Source organism: Nuphar pumila, chromosome 12, assembly GCF_984573655.1.
Source record: "Nuphar pumila chromosome 12, dmNupPumi1.hap1.1, whole genome shotgun sequence".
In the NCBI taxonomy this organism is placed as follows: Eukaryota; Viridiplantae; Streptophyta; class Magnoliopsida; order Nymphaeales; family Nymphaeaceae; genus Nuphar; species Nuphar pumila.
This window is the reverse complement of record NC_143260.1, coordinates 101,392,473-101,413,903: the sequence shown is the minus strand read 5'-3', so window position 1 is coordinate 101,413,903 and position 21,431 is coordinate 101,392,473. Positions and strand designations below refer to the sequence as shown.

The 21,431-nt window shown below is 38.9% G+C and overlaps 1 protein-coding gene across 4 annotated transcripts; it reads right to left on the bottom strand.

Moving 5' to 3' along the window:
- Nucleotides 1-12,657: 12,657 nt before the first annotated feature.
- LOC149821342 (telomere repeat-binding protein 2-like) lies at nucleotides 12,658-19,966 on the bottom strand. Of its 4 annotated transcripts, XM_089983311.1 has the most exons (13): nucleotides 19,698-19,944; nucleotides 19,378-19,397; nucleotides 19,171-19,242; nucleotides 18,341-19,087; nucleotides 18,158-18,250; nucleotides 17,075-18,065; nucleotides 16,610-16,816; nucleotides 16,462-16,524; nucleotides 16,253-16,332; nucleotides 15,583-15,797; nucleotides 15,117-15,425; nucleotides 14,844-14,907; nucleotides 12,658-13,243 (listed from the first exon to the last, which is right to left on the bottom strand). In XM_089983311.1, exons 4-13 carry the CDS (start codon nucleotides 18,353-18,355, stop codon nucleotides 13,073-13,075), a joined length of 2,208 nt encoding a protein of 735 aa, XP_089839437.1. In that variant the 5' UTR covers nucleotides 18,356-19,087; nucleotides 19,171-19,242; nucleotides 19,378-19,397; nucleotides 19,698-19,944; the 3' UTR covers nucleotides 12,658-13,072. The 4 variants fall into 4 exon arrangements, with proteins under 4 accessions (XP_089839437.1, XP_089839438.1, XP_089839440.1 ...); XM_089983312.1 differs by lacking the exons at nucleotides 18,341-19,087; nucleotides 19,378-19,397 and having other exon boundaries at nucleotides 19,698-19,966; XM_089983314.1 differs by lacking the exons at nucleotides 16,462-16,524; nucleotides 19,378-19,397 and having other exon boundaries at nucleotides 19,727-19,944.
- Nucleotides 19,967-21,431: the final 1,465 nt, after the last annotated feature.

The window sequence follows — 21,431 nt, the reverse complement described above, 5'->3', positions numbered from 1 at the left end:
AAAGTAGAACAAATTCAACACATTAATTTAATCATTGCCAAGATTTTGTGTTTTCTTGTTCATTGCCTTAATCTGTCTTTTCAGCTCCACTACGCTGATTATCGCCAGCAACCTACACAAGAAAGAAAGGTCATTATTGATAAACAAAATATATTGAAATAAATTATACACTATATGTGATTCTATCATGAATGATATGTGTTCTAAGGCAGTAAAAAAACTCTATATGTGATTATATCATGCTCATATGTGTTCTAAGGCAATCAGAAAAACTCTATATGTGATTCTACCATGCTCATATGTGCTCTAAGGCAGAAAAAAAACTGTATATATGATTCTATCATGCTCATATGTGTTCTAAGGCAGTCAAAAAACTGAATATGTGATTATATCATGCTCATATATGTTCTAAGGCAGTCAAAAAAACTTTATATGTGATTCTATCATGCTCATATGTGTTCTAAGGTAGGCAAAAAACTTTATATATGATTATATCATGCTTATATGCGTTCTAAGGTAGTCAAAAAACTGAATATGTGATTATATCATGCTCATATGTGTTCTAAAGCAGTCAAAAAAACTCTATATGTGATTCTACCATGCTCATAAGTGCTCTAAGGCAGGCAAAAAGTTGTATATGTGATTCTATCATGCTCATATGTGTTCTAAGGCAGTCAAAAAACTGAATATGTGATTATAGCATGTTCATATGTGTTCTAAGGCAGTTAAAAAAACTTTATATGTGATTCTATCATGCTCATATGTGCTCTAAGGCAGGCAAAAAACTTTATATGTGATTCTATCGTGCTCATATGTGTTCTCAGGCAGTAAAAAAACTCTATATGTGATTATATCATGCTCATATGTGTTCTAAGGCAGTAAGAAAAACTCTATATGTGATTATATCATGCTTATATATGCTCTAAGGCAGACCAAAAGCTGTATATGTGATTTTATCATTCTCATATGTGTTCTTAGGCAGTCAAAAAATTGAATATGTGATTATAGCATGCTCATATGTGTTCTAGGCAGTCAAAAAAACTTTATATGGGATTCCATCATGCTCATATGTGCTCTAAGGCAGGCAAATACTTTATATGTGATTCTATCATGCTCATATGTGTTCTAAGGCAGTAAAAAAACTCTATATGTGATTATATCATGCTCATATGTGTTCTAAGGCAGTAAAAAAAACTGTATATGTGATTCTATCATGCTCATATGTGCTATAAGGCAGGCAAAAACTTTATATGTGATTCTATCATGCTCTTATGTGTTCTAAGGCAAGCAAAAAATTGTATATGTGATTATATCATGCTCATATGTGTTCTAAAGCAGTCAAAAAAACTCTATATGTGATTCTACCATGCTCATATGTGCTCTAAGGCAGGCAAAAAGTTGTATATGTTATTCTATCATGCTTATATGTGTTCTAAGGCAGTCAAAAAATTGAATATGTGATTATATCATGCTCATATGTGTTCTAAAGTAGTAAAAAAAAACTCTATACATGATTCTACCATGCTCATATGTACTCTAAGGCAGACAAAAAGTTGTATATGTTATTCTATCAAGCTCATATGTGTTCTAAGGCAGCCAAAAAACTGAATATGTGATTATAACATGCTCATATGTGTTCTAAGGTAGTCAAAAAAACTTTATATGTGATTCTATCAAGCTCATATGTACTCTAAGGTAGGCAAAAAACTTTATATGTGATTCTATCATGCTCATATGTGTTCTAAGGCAGTAAAAAAACTCTATATGTGATTATATCATGCTCATATGTGTTCTAAGGCAGTCAGAAAAACTTTATATGTGATTCTACCATGCTCATATATGCTCTAAGGCAAACCAAAAGTTGTATATGTGATTCTATCATGCTCATATGTGTTCTAAGGCAGTCAAAAAACTAAATATGTGGTTATAACATGCTCATATATGTTGTAAGGCAGTCAAAAAAATAAATATGTGATTATAGCATGCTCATATATGTTCTAAGGCAGTCAAAAAAACTTTATATGTGATTCTATCATGCTCATATGTGCTCTAAGGCAGGCAAAAAACTTTATATGTGATTCTATCATGCTCATATGTGTTCTAAGGCAGTAAAAAAACTCTATATGTGATTATATTATGCCCATATGTGTTCTAAGGCAGTCAGAAAAACTCTATATGTGATTCTACCATGCTCATATGTGCTCTAAGGGAGGCCAAAAGTTGTATATGTGATTCTATCATGCTCATATGTGTTTTAAGGCAGTCAAAAAACTGAATATGTAATTATATCATGCTCATATGTGTTCTAAGGCAGTCAAAAAAACTTCATATGGGATTCTATCATGCTTATATGTGCTCTAAGACATGCAAATACTTTATATGTGATTCTATCATTTCCATATGTGTTCTAAGGCAGTAAAAAAATTCTATATGTGATTATATCATGCTCATAGGTGTTCTAAGGCAGTCATAAAAACTGTATATGTGATTCTATCATGCTCATATGTGCTCTAAGGCCGACAAAAACTTTATATGTGATTCTATCATGCTCATATGTGTTCTAAGGTAGGCAAAAAACTATATATGTGATTATGTCATGCTCATATGTGTTCTAAAGCAGTAAAAAAAACTCTATATGTGATTCTACAATGCTCATATGTACTCTAAGGCAGGGGAAAAGCTGTATATGTTATTCTATCATGTTCATATGTGTTCTAAGGCAGCCAAAAAACTGAATATGTGATTATAGCATACTCATATGTGTTCTAAGGCAGTCAAAAAAACTGTATATGTGTTTCTATCATGCTCATATGTGCTCTAAGGCAGTCAAAAATCTTTATATGTGATTATATCATGCTCATATGTGTTCTAAGGCAGTAAAAAACTCTATATGTGATTATATCATGCTTATATGTGTTCTAAGGCAGTTAGAAAAACTCTATATGTGATTCTACCATGCTCATATGTGCTCTAAGGCATGCCAAAAGCTGTATATGTTATTCTATCTTGCTCATATGTGTTTTATGGCAGTCAAAAAACTAAATATGTGGTTATAGCATGCCATATGTGTTGTAAGGCAGTAAAAAAAACTTTATATGTGATTCTATCTTGCTCATATGTGCTCTAAGGCCGACAAAAACTTTATATGTGATTTTATCATGCTCATATGTGTTCTAAGGCAGTAAAAAAACACTATATGTGATTATATCATGCTTATATGTGTTCTAAGACATTCAGAAAAACTCGATATATGATTCTACCATGCTCATATGTGCTCTAAGGCAGGATAAAGATGTATATGTGATTATGTCGTGCTCATATGTGTTCTAAGGCAGTCAAAAAACTAAATATGTGATTATATCATGCTCATATGTGTTCTAAGGCAGTAAAAAAAACTGTATATGTGATTCTATCATGCTCATATGTGCTCTAAGGCAGGCAAAAACTTTATATGTGATTCTATCATGCTCATATATGTTCTAAGGCAGGCAAAAAACTGTATATGTGATTATATCATGCTCATATGTGTTCTAAAGCAGTCAAAAAAACTCTATATGTGATTCTACCATGCTCATATATGCTCTAAGGCAGTAAAAAGTTGTATATGTGATTCTACCATGCTCGTGTTGTATATGTGTTCAAAGGCAGTAAAAATATTATACTGAAATAAATTATATCCAATGCATCTAAGTTAAGGCAATCAAAGTTATATGAAATCTAACGACATGCAATATATCGCATGAAACTTTCATACCTGAGAGGCACCTGCAATCGAAGTTCCCCTGTTCAGCAAAAAACTGTTGAACTCAGCTCGGAGAACGTCGGCGATGGTTTCATGGAAGTAGTCATGTATTGTGTCCTTAACGATTTGGCGTACATCATCACCGGAAAGAATAGGATGCTTGGAGCTTATGTCGACGGAAGAAGTCTGTGAGCCGTGACTGGAGGAAGCAACGAGAGGTGAGGTATTCATATTACTCTCAAACCCGAACACACGACCCTTTTTGGGTTCATCTGCTGCAGTCACCCATGCTGTAGGATCAAATGATGAATGGTGAGTAGAGTCATCGCCATATCGCTCTACCATCTGTTACTCATATGCCTCCTACAAAATAATGATTACAGTATGCATTAATAATTAAGAATTACAATATTTATGATAACTTGTATATTACAATAATTATTAATAGAATAAATACATATCGTTGTCGTTCTCGCCTTCTCTGATATGAAGTCTTCCGTGGTCTTTCGTTTATGTGTTTCAACAAACACATCCTTATATGGTACAATGTCTCATTTTTCTGCTTCCTGCGAAATTAAATGATAAAAGATTTAGTTAACAGGTTTGCAACAATAATTATAAAATTGATAATATATATTGATGAGTTACCATTTTCTTCAGGTGGCTCCCAAAAGTCTTAGATTCACCTGTGTGTAGATGGGTTTCAGACATTTTTGCTCGATTTTGTGCAGTCTTTGCAGAGCGATTTCGAAATGCATCCCCCGCCCACTTGTCGCACATTCTCTCTCAATAATCTCTCCTGATAGTAATAGGGTCATGGCCCTTCCACTGTAGTGGATCATCTATTCAGCCAGATGTTTTTTTTGCTACAGTCTTCATATTGTGCAGCATGTCTGCAAATCGATTGGCAGACACCTTCTGCCACACCTTCCTTGCATCATGTTCTTCCATCGTAGTCGCGAAGCGATTCGAAGCCTATATATATTTTCAGAAAGTTAGTAGACATGACTATAAAAAAATTTAAATATGAAATACATTAACTATGACAAAAAACTGTATACCGTGAATGAGGATCACAATCTGTCTATCACCTCTTTTTTATACTCTTTCCATTGAGTGATCGGTCTTGGTAGATGTTGAAGAAGTGAATTCCTAATCTTGCATATTACTTTTTGTGGCTCAAACCTCGTGCTGCATATGAATTGATACACAGTAAATATCAATATAAAATATTTATAAGATATGTAATAAGTGAAAACGAAATACTTACGGTTGATTATCGATATACACTATTTGAATGAGTCTTCTTGTGCCAGACTGAGAAGACTCTGCATTCTGTGTTGGCTCCCGACTTGTATGATCAACTGGTGCAGGTGGGTCATGTACAGGCGAAACATCATATGTAAAAAAATACGTTAGAAATTCTCAGAATACGCATTTCAACTAATCAAGCATCCAATTAGTTAAATGATATACCTATCACAGGAGCCCGTGAAGATGAAGGCTGGGCCTGGCTACTACTGGATGAACGACCACTGTAAGCTCTACGAACCATATTCTAACAAATAAAAAATGTCATACAATACATTCAAATAATTCGCATCAAGTATTACAATACATTCAAATAATTCAAATAATTGGAATACTTGCAAATCATTCACATCATTGCAATACATTCAAATCATTCACATCAAGTATTGCAATACATTCAAATCATTTGCATCAAGTATTACAATACATTCAAATAATTCAAATCATTCACATCAAGTATTGCAATACATTCAAATCATTCGCATCAAGTATTACAATATATTCAAATAATTCAAATCATTCACATCAAGTATTGCAATACAACCCATTCATTTGCATCAAGTATTACAATACATTCAAATAATTCAAATCATTCACATCGAGTATTGTAATACATTCAAATAGAGGTTTGTATTACAAGATTTTGCTCACTAGCTTGAGAATTATTTCTCATCACTTGTTTGACTTTCATATTCTTCTTCTTCTTCTTGTGATAACTCAACACTATCCATATATTCATGCGATAACTCATTGTCAACTATCTTATGATACATTCATTCACGGTTTGTAGTCATTTTGTCGTATGATGTTACAAATAGTATCCTAACCAGTTAAAAGAGAACCATCAGAATGCTTTGATGAAGAAAATATCAAATTTATCATGTAATATATGATGTCATACAATCACAAGAATTATGATGCATGCATTGATAACTTAATACTTTCATGTGCAAACTATTCATGACACGATACATTCATTTAAAGCATGCTTTTATTATATAATTTCACATGAAAGTCATAATCAAATTGAAAGTAACTACATGCAAGCATGGATACAATCACATCAAACATTGCAATGCATTGAAATCATTCATATCAAACAAATGTCAAACATGTACCTGCAACAAACACACTTCAATATATCGCTAACTACTACCATGCCTAGCATGGAATCCGTACTCCAAAAAAAAGAACACTTCTATTCTCATACATTAAAATCATGCTCAGCATGATCTCCAAACTCAAACAAAGCAGTCCTAGATATCAACAACTAAGTGAGTGTGTGAACAGTAAAGTGTTACATCCAATAAATTAAATAACATGTGATGCGCTTGCATCACTTACTCACCACGAGTATTTAACTAATTTGCATTATTTTTGTCACTTACTTACCACGGGTGGCGGGGCACAAGCAGGTTTCGGTGAGAAATCTGCAAGAGACACTGTGTTAAAATGAAGTCACCACCTGCCGAAAAAAAAAATGAGGCAAGGTCGCCCTCCTGCCGGAAAAGCAGGGGGTTGGGGGGCAACCCCCTACCCGAATAAAAAAATGGCAAGAGGGTGTCCCCCTACCGAATAAAAAAATGAGGCATGAGAGCGACCCCTACCAAAAAAAACAAACGAAGCAGGGGTCGCCCCCCTGCTGAAAAAAAAAGAGGCACGGGGGCGACCCTCTGCTCGAATAAAAAAATGAGGCAGGGGGGCGACCCCCTACCAAAAAAAAAAATTGAGGCACAGGGACGACCCTCTGCACGAAAAAAAAAAACAAGGCAGGGGGTCGCCCCCCTATAGGAAAAAAAAATGGCAGGAGGGCGACCCCTGCCGGAAAAGCAGGGGGTGATCCCCTGCCCGAATAAAACAATGAGACAGGGGGTCCACACCCCCTGCCGGGAAAAACAAAATGTGGTAGGGGTCGCCCCTCTGCCAGAAAAAAACAAACGAGGCAGGAGGGTCGACCCCCTGCCGAAAAAAACAAAATGCGGCAGAGGGTGACCACCTGCCGAAAAAAATAGAGCGTGGCAGGGGGTCGCCCCCCTGCTGAAAAAAACCAAATGCGGTAGGGGGCGACCTCCTACAGGAAAAAATAGAACGAACGCGACAGGGGGTGACCCCCTGTCGAAAAAAATAGAACGCTGCAGGGGGCGACCCCCCTGCCGGAAAAAAAATAGAAGGGGCAGGCGGGGTGCGACGGGCGACCCCCTGCTGGAAAAAAAATAGAAGGGGCAGGCGGGGGGCGACCCCCCCTGCTGGAAAAAAAAAGAACACTTTACCTGTGGCGGGCGGGGTGCCACGGGCGGCGGAACGGGGGGGTGACAGGCGGCGAACCGGGGAGCGACGGGCGGCGGGCCGGGGAGTGACGGGCGCCAGGCCGGGGAGTGCGTCGGTCGACGGGGCGACGGGCAGGGCAGAATGAGGGGCGGCAGAAGGAAGGCGTCGGGCGACGTGCCGGGCGGCGAAGGAAGGCGTCGAGCGGTGGAGGGTGGCGTCGAGAGGGCGGGAGAGAGGAAACAGGAAAAGAGGGAAAAGGGCTTTAGTTAGGGATTTACGCGAAAATTAGCGACGGCTTTGGCGACGAAATTATTCTGTCGCCAAGCCATCATAAATTTACAGGAGTTGTTAGCGCCGGAATATTTCCGTCGCTGACATCGTCGCTAAGTAGCGACAGAAAACCTTCAGTCGCCAAATCTGTCACTAATCGTCGCGTGTGTTGCGACAAAACGTGTCGTCGTTAATCCATCGCTACGTAGCGATAGATTTAGCGGCGTAAGGTTTTCGGTCGCTACATCCATGAATATTACAAATCTTAGCGACTAATTAGATTCTCTTGCTAATCTGACGTAAAGTTGCGACGAAAAAAATCCGTTGCTACGTCGCATTTTTCTTGTAGTGGTTTAGCTTTAAATTTTTCAATAGAGCCTTCAGTTCAAAGTTTTATTTTGAAAATCTATTTGCATCCTAAATGTTTAAAAGTATTGGGTAAATCAACTAAAACCCAAGTTTTATTTTCTATAACAGAATCTAATTCACTCTCTATGGCTTCTTTCCAAGAATAAGCGTCAGGAAAGGTTATAGCTTTCGAAAAAAAAAACATAATCTTTATATATCATATAGAGATGAAAATCAGAACCAAAACTTTTTGGTTTTCTTGATTTTTTATTTTTTCAAATTTCAAGATTTTCAAGCTCATAAATTCCTTTTCTTAAATTATTTTCAATAACTTTTGGAGCTTCAAGTGATTTTAAAGTTAAATCTTCTCTAAATTCGGCTTAGATTGACTCTAAAATCACTTTGGTTTCGATATCAATAAATCTAAGTCTTACTATTATGAGAATATCCAATGAAGACTCATATTCTAGTTTTTTGACTTAGTTTAGTTAATTTTTTGTTCAGTAAGCTTTACATAAATAATACAACCCCAAACTTTTAAATAATTTAAATTTTATTTTCTCCCTTTTCAAAGTTTATAAGGTGTAGTGTTTAACTTAAAATATGAAACTCTATTTAAAATATGACATGAACTAGGCAATGCATCACCCATCAGGTTATAATCTATACTAAAACTGATAAGCATTGAATTTACCATGTCAATGAGAGTCTTATTTTTACATTCAGCTACACCATTATGTTGAGGAGTATATGGACCGACATTTTGTCTATATATTATATAAATTTTATAAAATTCAATAAACTCATTTGAAAGATATTCACCACCTCTATCAGATCTAAAAGACTTTATTTTGCAACTATAAAAGTTTTCAACATCTGCTTTGAAAATCTTAAATTTTTTAATTGATTCATCTTTTGTTTTCATGAGATATACATACGCATATTTTGTGAAATCATTAATAAAGGTTATAAAATAATTGTTACCCCCACGAGTTTGAGTATTTTTTAAACATATATATCAATGTGTATTAAATCTAATAATTTAGAAGTTCTTTCAATACTCTAAAATGGTTTTTTTTGCAAACTTTGATTTAATACAAATATCACATTTTCTAAGATATTCAGTATTGCATTTAAGAATAAGCCCTAAGTTACTCATGCTTCTTAAAGATTTATAATTTACATGTCCTAATCTAGCATGTCATAAATCATATGAGTCAAGCATATAAATAGAAGAAAAAATAACTTTATTACTCAAATTGAATTTGAACAACCCATTAGTGGCATAACCTTTGCCTACAAACTTGTTGTGCTTCGATAATATAATATTATTGTATTCCATTACAATTATGAAACCATGAGTTGTAAGCAGATAGGCATATACAAGATTTTTCATACTGTAAGTACGTGATACATATTTTGGAGGGTTAAGTACGTATTTCTCGGGGGTGGAGTTATATTTCACACTCCCTTTTTATATGAACCTTAGCTTTATGTTTATCACCCATATAGATCATATGGTCTTTCCCTACGGTTTCATATGTTTTGAACATACTTCTATTATTGCATAAATTGATCGTTGATCCAGAATCTATGTACCATCCTTTATCTGAATTGATCATAAATATCTCACTAACTACAGTCACTAGGTCATCATCGGGTTTACTAGCTTTATTGCCTTGAAATTTTTTCCTGTATCGGCATTCTCTCACACAGTGACTAGTTTTTTCACAAGTATAGTAGGAAACAATCTTTCTCTTTTTAGAATCGAATTTGGACTTCTTGTTTTGTTCTTAAATTTGGGTTTGAACTTTAGTTTGTGTTCAATCATACTTACCTTAGCACAAACTTCTTTTATATCATTTTTCTTATCTCGAGATTGAGCTTTCTCCTTGATTCTAAGATGTTGAAGAAGTTTTTTTAAGGTAAACTCTTCATTCTTATGTTTCAGTTCATTTCGATAATCTTTCCAAGATAAGGGCAATCTTCCAATGATTACAGCCACTTAGAATTATTCATCAAAGTTTATACTCTCATACTTGATATGATTAGCCAACATCTGCATCTCATGGACTTAATGTAGCAGTGGCTTATCATCGAAGAATTTGAAATCCATATACTTATTAACTAAAAACTTATGAGTTCTTACATTCTCTGTTTTGTACTACTTTCGAGGGTTTCCCATAGCTTCTTTGATATGCTGACTTTTGAGTAGAGGTCGAATAGGATGTCGGAGAGTGCATTTAGTATGTGTCCATGACACACGAAGTCATCCTGTTTTCACTTTAGTGTCCTGTAGTTTTCAACAATGGTTTTTTATAATGCATATCATAATATTTTCACTCTGACCAGGCCGCATGTCAAGATTAGGGATGGCAATGGATCGGGGAAAACAATGCCCCACCCCGCCTCGCCCCATTTGAACTAGGGATGAAGGACATGAAACCGGGATGGAGGTTTAAATCAAAACCCGTGTGGGGGTGGAGGCGGGGATGGACTTATGTTTTTCCCCACCCCACCCCGTCCTCGATCCTTCTTTAGGGATGGCAGTGAATTGAGGGGAAACGGGCCCCCACCTCGCCCCGTTTGGACCGGGGATGGAGGGCAGGATTTTGAGATGGGGTTGGGGTGGAGACCTTGTCCCCCGCCTCAGTCCACTGCCATCCCTAGTCAAGATTATCGTCGATCTAACACAGGATATTGTGTTTTTTTTTTATGACAAACTCATTTCTTGGAAATTCAAGAAACAAAGCATTGTATCTCGATCATCTGCAGAAGTCGAATACCATGTAATGGCAAATGCAGCTTGTGAAGTTACATGGTTAAAATATTTGTATTTGTTGTCTGATTTGCATATTCCTCATCCTCAACCAGCATTATTGTTCAGTGACAATCAAGTTACACGGCATATTGCAGCAAACCAGGTTTATCAAACACATTGACATTGACTGGTTAGAGAAAAAATTGCTTTGAAAATAATTACATCCTACATTCATTCAAATGATCAGGTGGCTAATTTGTTTACTAAAATCACTTGAAAAGGTGCAATTCACAAAGTTGAACAAATTACGCATTTGCAATTTGCATGCTCCAGTTTGAGGGGGAGTGTAAAAATGGAAAGTAGAGGACGGGTATGGCAACTGTTTGAGTTGTCCATCCTAATGTCTGCTATCCTCGTTGATAATCCAACGTTTCGGGTGCTCAAGATTGTCGCTAAGGACAACTCGTAAAATCTTGCCTTTTGTTTGGATTTCACGAGTTGTATCCTTCAGCTTCTTTTCTTTTCTTTTCTTGAGGTTTCCAAGCTGTGTATATCTTACCTTTCTATTTTAGATTTTTCTTTCCAATTGTTTCATACGTTTGTATTCTTTTCTTTCCAATTGTTTCATACGTTGTATGTATTATAAATAGACGAACGATCCTCATCTCATTCAGGGAAAAACAAAAGGTTTTTTTGAGTTGTCCTTGGCGACAATATGTATGAAGGAGTAGTAACCAATGTCCGCACTTGTGGAGGGGTGACAACCAATTTTCCTATAACGGTTGGGTTACATCAAGGATCTGCTTTAAGCCCTTTCCTATTTGCTATAGTGATGGATGAGCTTACGAGATCAATTCAAGAAAATGTGTCGTGGTGTATGTTGTTTGCTGATGATATTGTTTTGATTGATGAGTCTAGAGTTGGGGTTAATGCTAAGTTAGAATTATGGAGACAGACATTAGAAGCAAGAGGTTTTAAGTTGAGTAAGAGTAAAACAGAATACATGGAATGTCGATTTAGTAAGCAACGAAATAGAGATGAGAGTGTAGTGAAGCTTGGTGAGCAAGAAATGTCGGTGGATGATTCTTTCAAATATTTGGGATCTATCATTCAAAAGTATGGAGAAATTGATGGAGATGTAAATCATAGGATAAAGGTTGGGTGGATGAAATAGAAGAGTGCAACTGGAGTGTTGTGCGATCGTAGAATGCCATTGCGGTTGAAGGGAAAGTTTTATAGGACGACTATTAGGCCCGCTTTACTATATGGTACGGAATGTTGGGCTGCCAAGAGACATCATATTAAAAAAATGAGTGTAGCTGAGATGCGTATGCTAAGATGGATGTGTGGAAATACAATAAAAGATAAGATTCGGAACGAGGAGATACGTAAGAAGGTAGGCGTTGCACCCATTGAAAATAAGATGAGAGAGAATCGTTTACGGTGGTTTGGACATATTCGACGAAGGCCTAATGATGCTCCAGTTAGAAGGATGAAGAAATGGGAAAATATATTAGTTAAAAGAGGTCGGGGTAGGCCTAGGAAGACATGGATGAAGGTGATAGGAAAGGATATGAATGCTTTGAACCTCACCGAGGACATGGCATTGGATAGAAATGAATGGAGGAGAAGGATTCACGTGGAAGACCCAGAATGATTTTCTTTGTTGGTTCATATCGCCGACCCCAATTGTTTTGGGATGAAGGCGTAGTTGTTGTTGTTGTTGTCCTTGGCGACAATACTCGACTTCAGCCTGATCAAGTTTGTGTAAGTTTACAAAGACGGGGAGCATCTATACTGAAAGTATAAACCTCCCAAATAAAATGCTTCAATCACTCTCACATATCCTCTTAATTTCTTAATAAAAAGGAGAGGACCTTAATCTCCCAGCATCTTATTATTCACAAAAAAAAAAAAAGGAAAAAGAGAGGAAGGAGGAAAAGAACACACATCGTTGAAAAAAATGCACATAATTTTCACTTGATTCTTTCAAGAATAAAAAAGAAAAACTAAAAAGAAAATGAATCGTGGACCATCCCTTTACAACAGGTCTTCCCCACCAATTGACACAATCCCCAACTCAACCCGCAGACACCTTCTTCCTTGCTTCTTAATAAATCATACCACCAACACGTGAAGAATCAACAAATAGACAAAAAGTAACAGAGATGGAATGCCTGCCAATCTTGACTGGCAACCGTGATGAATTCCGTTAGTTTTCCCATCCACAACACTGCCCTCTTTATGGCACCATATACACACCAGACTTCCCTAGTAAGAAAAGAACAAAAGGGAAAAATCCGGTTAAGAATCGTGGTGAGAGAATATTACAGAGTTCGTTTAGTTCACTCGTTTTTTTACAAATCAGGGAATCAAAGCAGCAAGCGCATCTCTGCCTGCTGCTTGACCTGGTGCTTGGCCTGCTGTTGCGACCAGTAAGCATGAACAGAGAGCACCCTGTCCAGCAGCTCCTGCGGTACAGGCTCTCCCCTCCTCTGCTGAGGGGCGATCCCAGCGGTGTGGACAAGAGTCTTCCATTTGTCCTGCAATGCAACATTCGATATCAGTACCAAGCAACCACAGAAAAGCATCGCCGTTCATCTATGGAATGGACGGTATATAACCACCATAGACTTTACTTTCATTCTCAACCTTCCATCTGAGACGCTCTAGATGCTGCCAATCTAGAGGATGAATGGCTCTTAAAAGAATTGCAGACTCAGCCAGGTTAACTTTTAAGCTACTTGAACTAGCAGTTTCTTCTTTTTTTTTTTTAGTCCAAGGGGAAAACCTCCCATCACCGACTGCACGTTGGCAGGCCTCCTGTTAGTAAAACCCTTTTCTCCGAGGACACTCAGTTTCGACCTTGCAGCGGACGCCACCCGTGAGTTTCAAACTTGAAACGAGTTGCCCCCTGCAGAGCCCTTGTGGGCCACTTGAACCAGCAGCTGGACATTGACGGATACATAAAAAAATGGGACCACGCCAGCCCAGTCAAACTGAATCAACAATAATGGACTTAACACCCTCATCATACCTGGCGCAGACCAAGAGAAACTGAATACTAGGAACAACTTCAAAGGGTCTATCAACCAAGCAAAAGGCGAATTATTGCCTTATTTCACAGATAGGCTTCTAAAGAACCGCGTTGGGTCCAGCGGCCCAGTCAAACTGCTTACGTGGTGGACCAAAACTGAAAAAAAGAGGCCGTGGATAATGAAGCATGGTAGACAGCCCACGTGCACCGTCCATCCAAAAAATAGATGGTGGGAATTAAAGGAGGATCGGGTATGAGGGGGCCACAACCAGTGGTGCCACGTTCAAGCTAGCATGATGCGACCAGGAACACCAAATGATTCAAAAGAAGGAACAAGTAAGATCAGGTGCCATCACATGACATGCCTTCCATCTTTAGCTGACAGTTGTGGAGCCCAAAAGCAGATAGAGGGCAGCCGGATGCAAAGGCACACTCAAAGTGGCATCATGCCAACAATGACAAAACATATTTATGATTGCACAAATATTTATTTGTGCATTAAGCACTTAACAGGCCTGTCAGGTGTGGGACCCAAGACCTGATGGAGGGGCGATCGAGTGCTTAATGCACAATTTTTATGCAATCATATTGCACCAGATCAGGACTCAACATATTCACCAACAACCGCATCAGCGGCGGAGAAGAAGCCGTACGCTTGCCGTTACTTCAACAAAAGTACCTCCCTTTAAGAAAACTGATGCCCAGCCTAATCAGCCAAGCCTAGTCCAAAACCAAAGCACTCGGCTTAAAAACAGTTGGCGCCCCAGCCAAGCAAAAAAGCAAAAAAAACTACAGTCCACGGAAAACCTCATCTTCATGGTTGAAGATTTGAAGCAACTGGAGACGTAGTCAGACTCTTCTCTAGGAAAAAGCAGAGAAACGTCTACCATGAGGTCTCTTCTTTCCTTCTGACTTTCTTTCTCATCATTTCTTCCAAAGGCTCGGGGATACAAAGGGGTTTCTAAAGGATGTTTTCCCCATTATTGTAAACAAAGGTGGTTCGAAGCTTCGAGCCAGGGGCAAGGTAACGTGATGGCAAGGCAAAGAGGGCCAAACGTGGGCAAAAAGAAGAGAGGAAGAGCCGAGCCAAACGGAAAAGCAACTACCTTCAAATCGACATACGTGCGATGCTTCGCGTTGTCAAAAGCAAGTAGCTTCACATCTCTCCATCTGAAACGATGAACCAAAAGAAACGCCAATAAGAAAAAACACACGGAGAAGGAATCAGACACAGCAAGTTCTACAATCTATGCCAACAATTGTACAGTTTTCCCGAAAGTTTTTGGTTCGAGACAATCTCTCTGGGCCATCTCTACTCGACCATGAGTGAATCAGTAAATAGAAAGGCTTAAGAATCAACATAGCAGAAAAGCACACACCTCCCAGTCCCAAGCTTCTCAACTGCCTTAACCAGCGCTTCTACTTCTGAAACAGGGAAGGGTCGCCGGATTCGCCGCTGCACCTGCTCACCCCCCGGACGGGGCACGACTGCCAGTGCTTCCATACTTACAGTTGGTATGGCAATCAGTGCCCGAGAATTCGGGGTAGACTTCTTGTTTGATAGATCGGCTGGAGATGAGATCTGATGGCAGTTGCTCTCCGCCCAGATGAGTGTATCAGCTCGTAAAGGTCCGGCCGCTGCGGGCTCATCCACATCGAGATCCGAATGATCGGACAGTGGATTGTACCTGCAGAGAAAACCAAAATTGATAGTTCAATCCCTATTCATTGTAGTCATTCACATATTTACTATATCCAAAATGCATAAAGGCCAAAGCTAAGAACAAACATAGACCTTTCCAATTTTAGCAAGACTTAATTTGTGGCTGCAAAATCTATATGCACCTGTTCAACGGCTGAGTTTTATCACTTGAGGACAGCTTTGGGGCATGGAGGGTGTTCGGTTCCAGCATGAAACCTACATCATCAAGCTCACTGCTACAGGAAATCCCTGTCTGGAGCAGGGTTTTGGTGTCATCACGGATTTTCTTCCCTTGCAGGAGAATGCCAACTTGTAGCCCGCCTCCAAGTATGGATGTCACAGCCTCCATGACAGTCCTCTGAAATCGAATTGTTTGCCCGCTTAGAGATACATCATATTACCCCACAATGGCATCTAAGGTGCAAGTTCGCGAGAAGACTAAGCATTACCGTGTGCACACATAGATACAGATTTACACATTTTAGTGGTGATCCTATGAAATCATAATTTTTCCATCCATTTTTGAGAAAGGCAGCACGAAAGCGAGAGAAACTTTTCAACTCTTAACAATGACAAAGAGATAGAACCTACGTAACAAGCACCTTCATTCTCTTTTAATGTGAACTTAAACTGCATAAAGTATCATAACACAAACAGAGAAACAGATGCATGAACAGGAGACACGGATACTTTCGAGACTAATAGATGAATAAATGGAACTGAGCTCCTTGTGACATCTTTCACTAGATGAAAATACGCAAAATACATCTAACTAGTTTCATACACTGATAAGGAAGCCAGACAAGAGGTCACCTTCAGTGCCCCAACAGTTGCAGTTTCAGGCATCTCAATGAAGAGCTCAGGAACTTTGAACGACTTGATACCCAGCTTCACTGTACAATTGAAACCAAAAGAAAAGAAAAAAATATTTTAAGATACATCAGTCAGCATTTAAATCGACTTAAACAGATCATAGATAATGATGAGAGGTAGACAGCATGACAAATGGAGGGAGGCCCCACCGTTTGCATCACTAGACTTTACGGATGATTTTGCATTTTCTATTGGGGATACCGCCCTAATGGCTGCATATGACAGCTTTGGAGCTTTTAGGAACACAGCAGCAAAATTGAACCCAAGACCAATTGAAGTCATTAGATCAAACATTACCGTGATTCGTCCTTGAAGCAGGAACAGGAGTCTGATATACAAATTTCTCTGGTAAATTAGAAACGTCTTCACTCTCGATCCCTCCATCATATGTTGAAATAGAGCTCTCTTGAAACAATCTTCTCCTCTTGGCAGGAGGGCACCTTTGAGTTCTTTGTCGTTTATAATTAGTTTTCTTATTGTAGAATATAGGCTTTGTTTCCATATCTGATGATTAGAGATAGCAATTAGTATAAAATAGGAGATATATAAAAAAAGATACAATGGAGTGAAACAGAATCCAAACAAAGGATGACTCTTCAACCACATCTCAAACATATACAAAACAAAGTAATGCAAGCATCGCCCTAGTAAGAGAAATCTAAATTTTGCAACATTATCTAACAACAATCCTAAAAATTAAGAGAAACAGCAGAATTTTGAGGCTTCCCATCCTTCAATATTTTAAGGTAGAATTTTGTATACCTTGGTTATAAGGCTTCCCATCCTTCAATATTTTAGGAGATACCTTCCACATCTTGGAGGAAAACAGCTTTCCTATTTTCCTATCTCCAATGTGTGTAGGCCGGCAACCTTTTAGAGCTATGTAGCTGGGTTGACAATACCCAGAAGAGTTTTCGTCATCATCATTACCAAGTATTTTTACATCTTCATGGAAATTAGGAAGGGAACTACAGGGCAGGTGTCCAACTCGAAAAGGGACTTCATCGCTACTGTCTGAACTAACTAATGCAGGAGGCTTTGTCTCAGCATCCATAGGCTCCACAGAACTGCATATATCAGGTGTAGTTTCCTTTACAAGGCCTCTGACCATTCCCTGATTACCTTCCACGTCTCCGCTGATCGCATTACCTGTTTTCAACTCACTCAACTCTATGGAGTCAGGGTAGCCTTTCTTTTCATCATATTGTCCTGGAAGCATGTCTGACTCAAGTTTGCATATTTCCCATGCTCCAGAGGAACCTCCAGAGCCTTCCCCTTTTACTTCAACAGAGAAATTGGTGGCGCAAGGAGCCTGTGGTGAGCTATCATACTTGGTGATCACTGAAACAGATCCTGAAGCATCAGTGTTGTGAGCATGCGAGTCCTCAAGGTTATAGTTTCGGACTTGCCGATGTAAACCACCCCTAGATGTTAAAGGACCTTCATCAGAGCTTCCTTGATCACACACTTCTAACTTAAATGGTTTTAGTTCATCCTGCAACTCCTGCTTAATGGATTCACTTGAAACAGAAAGGGAACTGTCTAAACCCGCAAGAGCCCATCCAGCCGTCTTCAAATAATGAGCTTCACCATCTGCAAACTGTTTAGCAGATTCCCTAGTTCTTCCAGCTGAAGAATCACAGTTGGCAGAAAATGCTTCATTCTCACATAATAGCTTGCCAGCAACAGTAGCCAGTAATTCAAAAGCGCACATCTGATCGTCATCGATTTTCTTTTTGAACAAACGCTTCCCCTGATAGAGAAAAAATAGAAAGGACAGAATTAAAAGGAAAATCCAATACAAAAGAAAAAAAATACAATAGAGCCAAAAATACATGGAAATACCCTAGCTGATCTTGAAGCTCGGGGCATGGCTGGCACCTGGTAGCCGTTGAATCCATAGTCCAACCTCTTCTGCATCACTATGTCTTGCAACACCTAGGGTAAATTCAGCAAGCAAGCATCAAATATGTCAATGGAGCCATTCACAAAGAAATAACTCGAAAATATAGATATAATCAACTATACATGATATCTGCACATCCGTGATTCATGATGGAAAAGTGAATCTAGTAAGCACAAATCATGCAATACAATTGAAGCATTCGGTCACTATGTTCAGGTTCTTTGTGAGATCAAATTGTGAAAAAAAAATCAATTAGAAAACAAAGTAATAAAGCTACCAACGGTACTCTGAAACTCAAAATACAAAAAAAGAAAAGGAAATTTCTCCTGCGCATCATATCAAATTGTGAAAAGAGAGATTATCATCTCCTCCAACGCATGGATTCTTCTCCAGGATGAACATCTTTCAACAGCACGGAATTAAAGCACCACTGTTTCAATATGTTGAAAACCAACCATCTAAGAGATGGATCAGACAGCACATTGAAAAACCCAATAGAAGGGAAACAATAAATCTCAATAAACGTCAAGGGAGGTCCTCAATGTGCTCTCAAAATTACAGGAACTAACTATTCCACATCGTACACCAAAGCCCGAATGAGGACAATGAAGATTTACCCATGACAGACGAAAAAAATAATGCAAAATAGGAAAGGAACAGAACATGTACAACCCCAGAATCAGGCTAAGAATTTTCTTTCTGACAATGAGTGACTACAGCACGCCATAATATCCGTATTCCGTGAATACGGATAAAGATGAGAAAAAAAATGCAAAACTGTAAACAATCTGAACTAATTGAACAATTTTGAAAAGCAAATAAAAGTGAGCCATCAGATATCAGATCCAAATATCTGAGAAAAATGAGGCCTGTAACAAAAACAAAAAAAAGTGAGATGTCTAGAGAGTTTCTAAAAGGAAAAACGATGAACCAAAACCAATTAGGATCTTACATTTTCTCAGAAAAACTGGTTTTTGATTCTTAATTGAGAGAGAGAGGAATCTCACGTCATACTGGAAACCCCCTGCACAACAAATACACGAAAATCACGATCAGGATCAAGATTTCTGAAACGCAACACAAAAAACAGAAACTCCTTCAAGATCGGGTAATTCTGTAAGAAAAAAACAAAAAATGAAGGAAAGAAGATATTTAAAACCTTGAAGACCAGGCAAATCTCTGTGAAATTCAAGATACAGAACGTAGATTTCATATGTTTAGGAGAAATCATTGGCGATTATGGAAGCAAAACCCAGCAATTAAGCCGTAATTTGAAAAATAACGAAAAGAACGCAGATCAACCAAGAAGAACGTCACATTTCAAATACGTAATATCGATTCCACGTCGTCTCAAGGGAGAATTCCACCAGAAAACAAAGGGAAGATTCAAATCAGAATTAAAATCGTTGTACGAAACCCCGAGAGGGATAATAAAACCCTGCAAAAATCCCAAACCGATCGAATTCCGCAAAATCAAACCTTCCAGAGAGAATAATTCACAATCGAACCTCGGAAAGGTTCCGCCTTCGAGATCCAACATCGCACGGCAAAAATCGGTACCGGAAAACCAGAATTCAGGCGAAAGAAAGGCAGAGAACTGCCGGAAAACGCGCCGCTCGGTTCCCGAAGAACGCCAAATTCCGGTGAGAAAATCGCCAGGAAAAGTTGTGAACAACACGTTTTTACCTTCCCTTTCTCTTCTTCTCCGATCACCAAAACCCTGAGAGCAAATTCTCTCGTTCCTTTCCCTTAAACCCCAACTCTCAATACTCTTGACCCCAACGACTGGCTGGTCCGGTGGAAACACCCGATGGCAACCGGCTACTCCCGGTCGCCACAAACCAACCAGACCGCTTCCTCCTTCGGTGTTGATTCACACCCTCGTTTGCTCGCTCGATGCTCGCCACGTGTCTATCTTTTGCATCCTACGGCCGGTGTACGTGGTCCCAGGTTTAACTGTTTTTTAACCTCTTTTTTATTATTCACGGGCGTCGTCTATTGGAGGTTAAAATGAACGTGGCAGTTATGTTTTGTCATGACCATTTTTTAACGGAAGGAGGTAAAATGTAACTTAAAAAAACAGGGGGTCCTTTTTGTTACGAAACAGAAATGACTGAAATACCCCTATATGATTGATGGACGATTTATATTATATGGCTTGGTCCCACGAGTTTGGGTTGAGTTCGAAGGCGCCCTTTGACTTGACCAAGTCAGGATAGACCGCACCAAAAGAGGAGTTGATGCTTACATGGATGAAATTGGCTTGGCTTGGCTCGTCTCGTGTTCAAACTCATGAAATCCAAGCCTTGATCCGAATTGTCAAAGACACCCTCAAGTTCGAACCCAAATGCAGTTGCACCATGTCAAACAAACTAGGCTATCAACCGTGAGCCAAGCCAAGCCCGGTATTGGTGTACCCAGTATCGCGGTGCAACCTCACCAACTCGTCTAGATGGCCTGATTGACCGAACCACCTGACTAAGTCAGGGTACCCATCCCATAATGTTGACTGAGTCCAAGAGATGTATTTTCCATCATTGACCATTTCCACCCAACCATATGGACAATTCCCCCCTTATCACAATCTCTCGGGATATTAACGTCATTATGCTCGAATTCGCTCGACGCCTCCAGGCCCTCCAGTTACCAACGAAATTTGACCGTCCATCGTACGAAACTCGAGATATGGACCGTTGATTATGGGCCTGCGCGCTGTCATCACAGAACTCAGTGTTACGTGAATTTCCTAGAAAATAAAAAATAACTAAAAATAAGAAGAAATTTTGAGAGAAATGTTTTGGAAGTCGTACAGACCCGAACGGGGGCAATCCCTGGCCTGACGCAAACAAGATACAATGAAACCATAGGACACGATTCGTTCCTGTGACGACCACCCTAATCGTATCGTCATGTTCGTCGCACCGAAGGCATCTTAGAGGTTCGCCCGCCAGGAATTGTATCCAAGATCGAATTACATGAATACCCTCTCTTTTTCCCTTTATCCCCATCCTAGTGAATGGTCCTTTTTACCACTATCAACCAGAAAATTGACTAAGTTCAAAAATTTTCATTAGCTCATATAGATCCCAAGACCCAAGCTCACCCTTCAACCGACCTTAGTCAAGTCGTTGGACCAAGATATCGCGTGTTATGCTGAAAGATCATCTCACAGGCTCGTGGATCCGGTATCAAAACCGAATGGCGTTTCGTGCT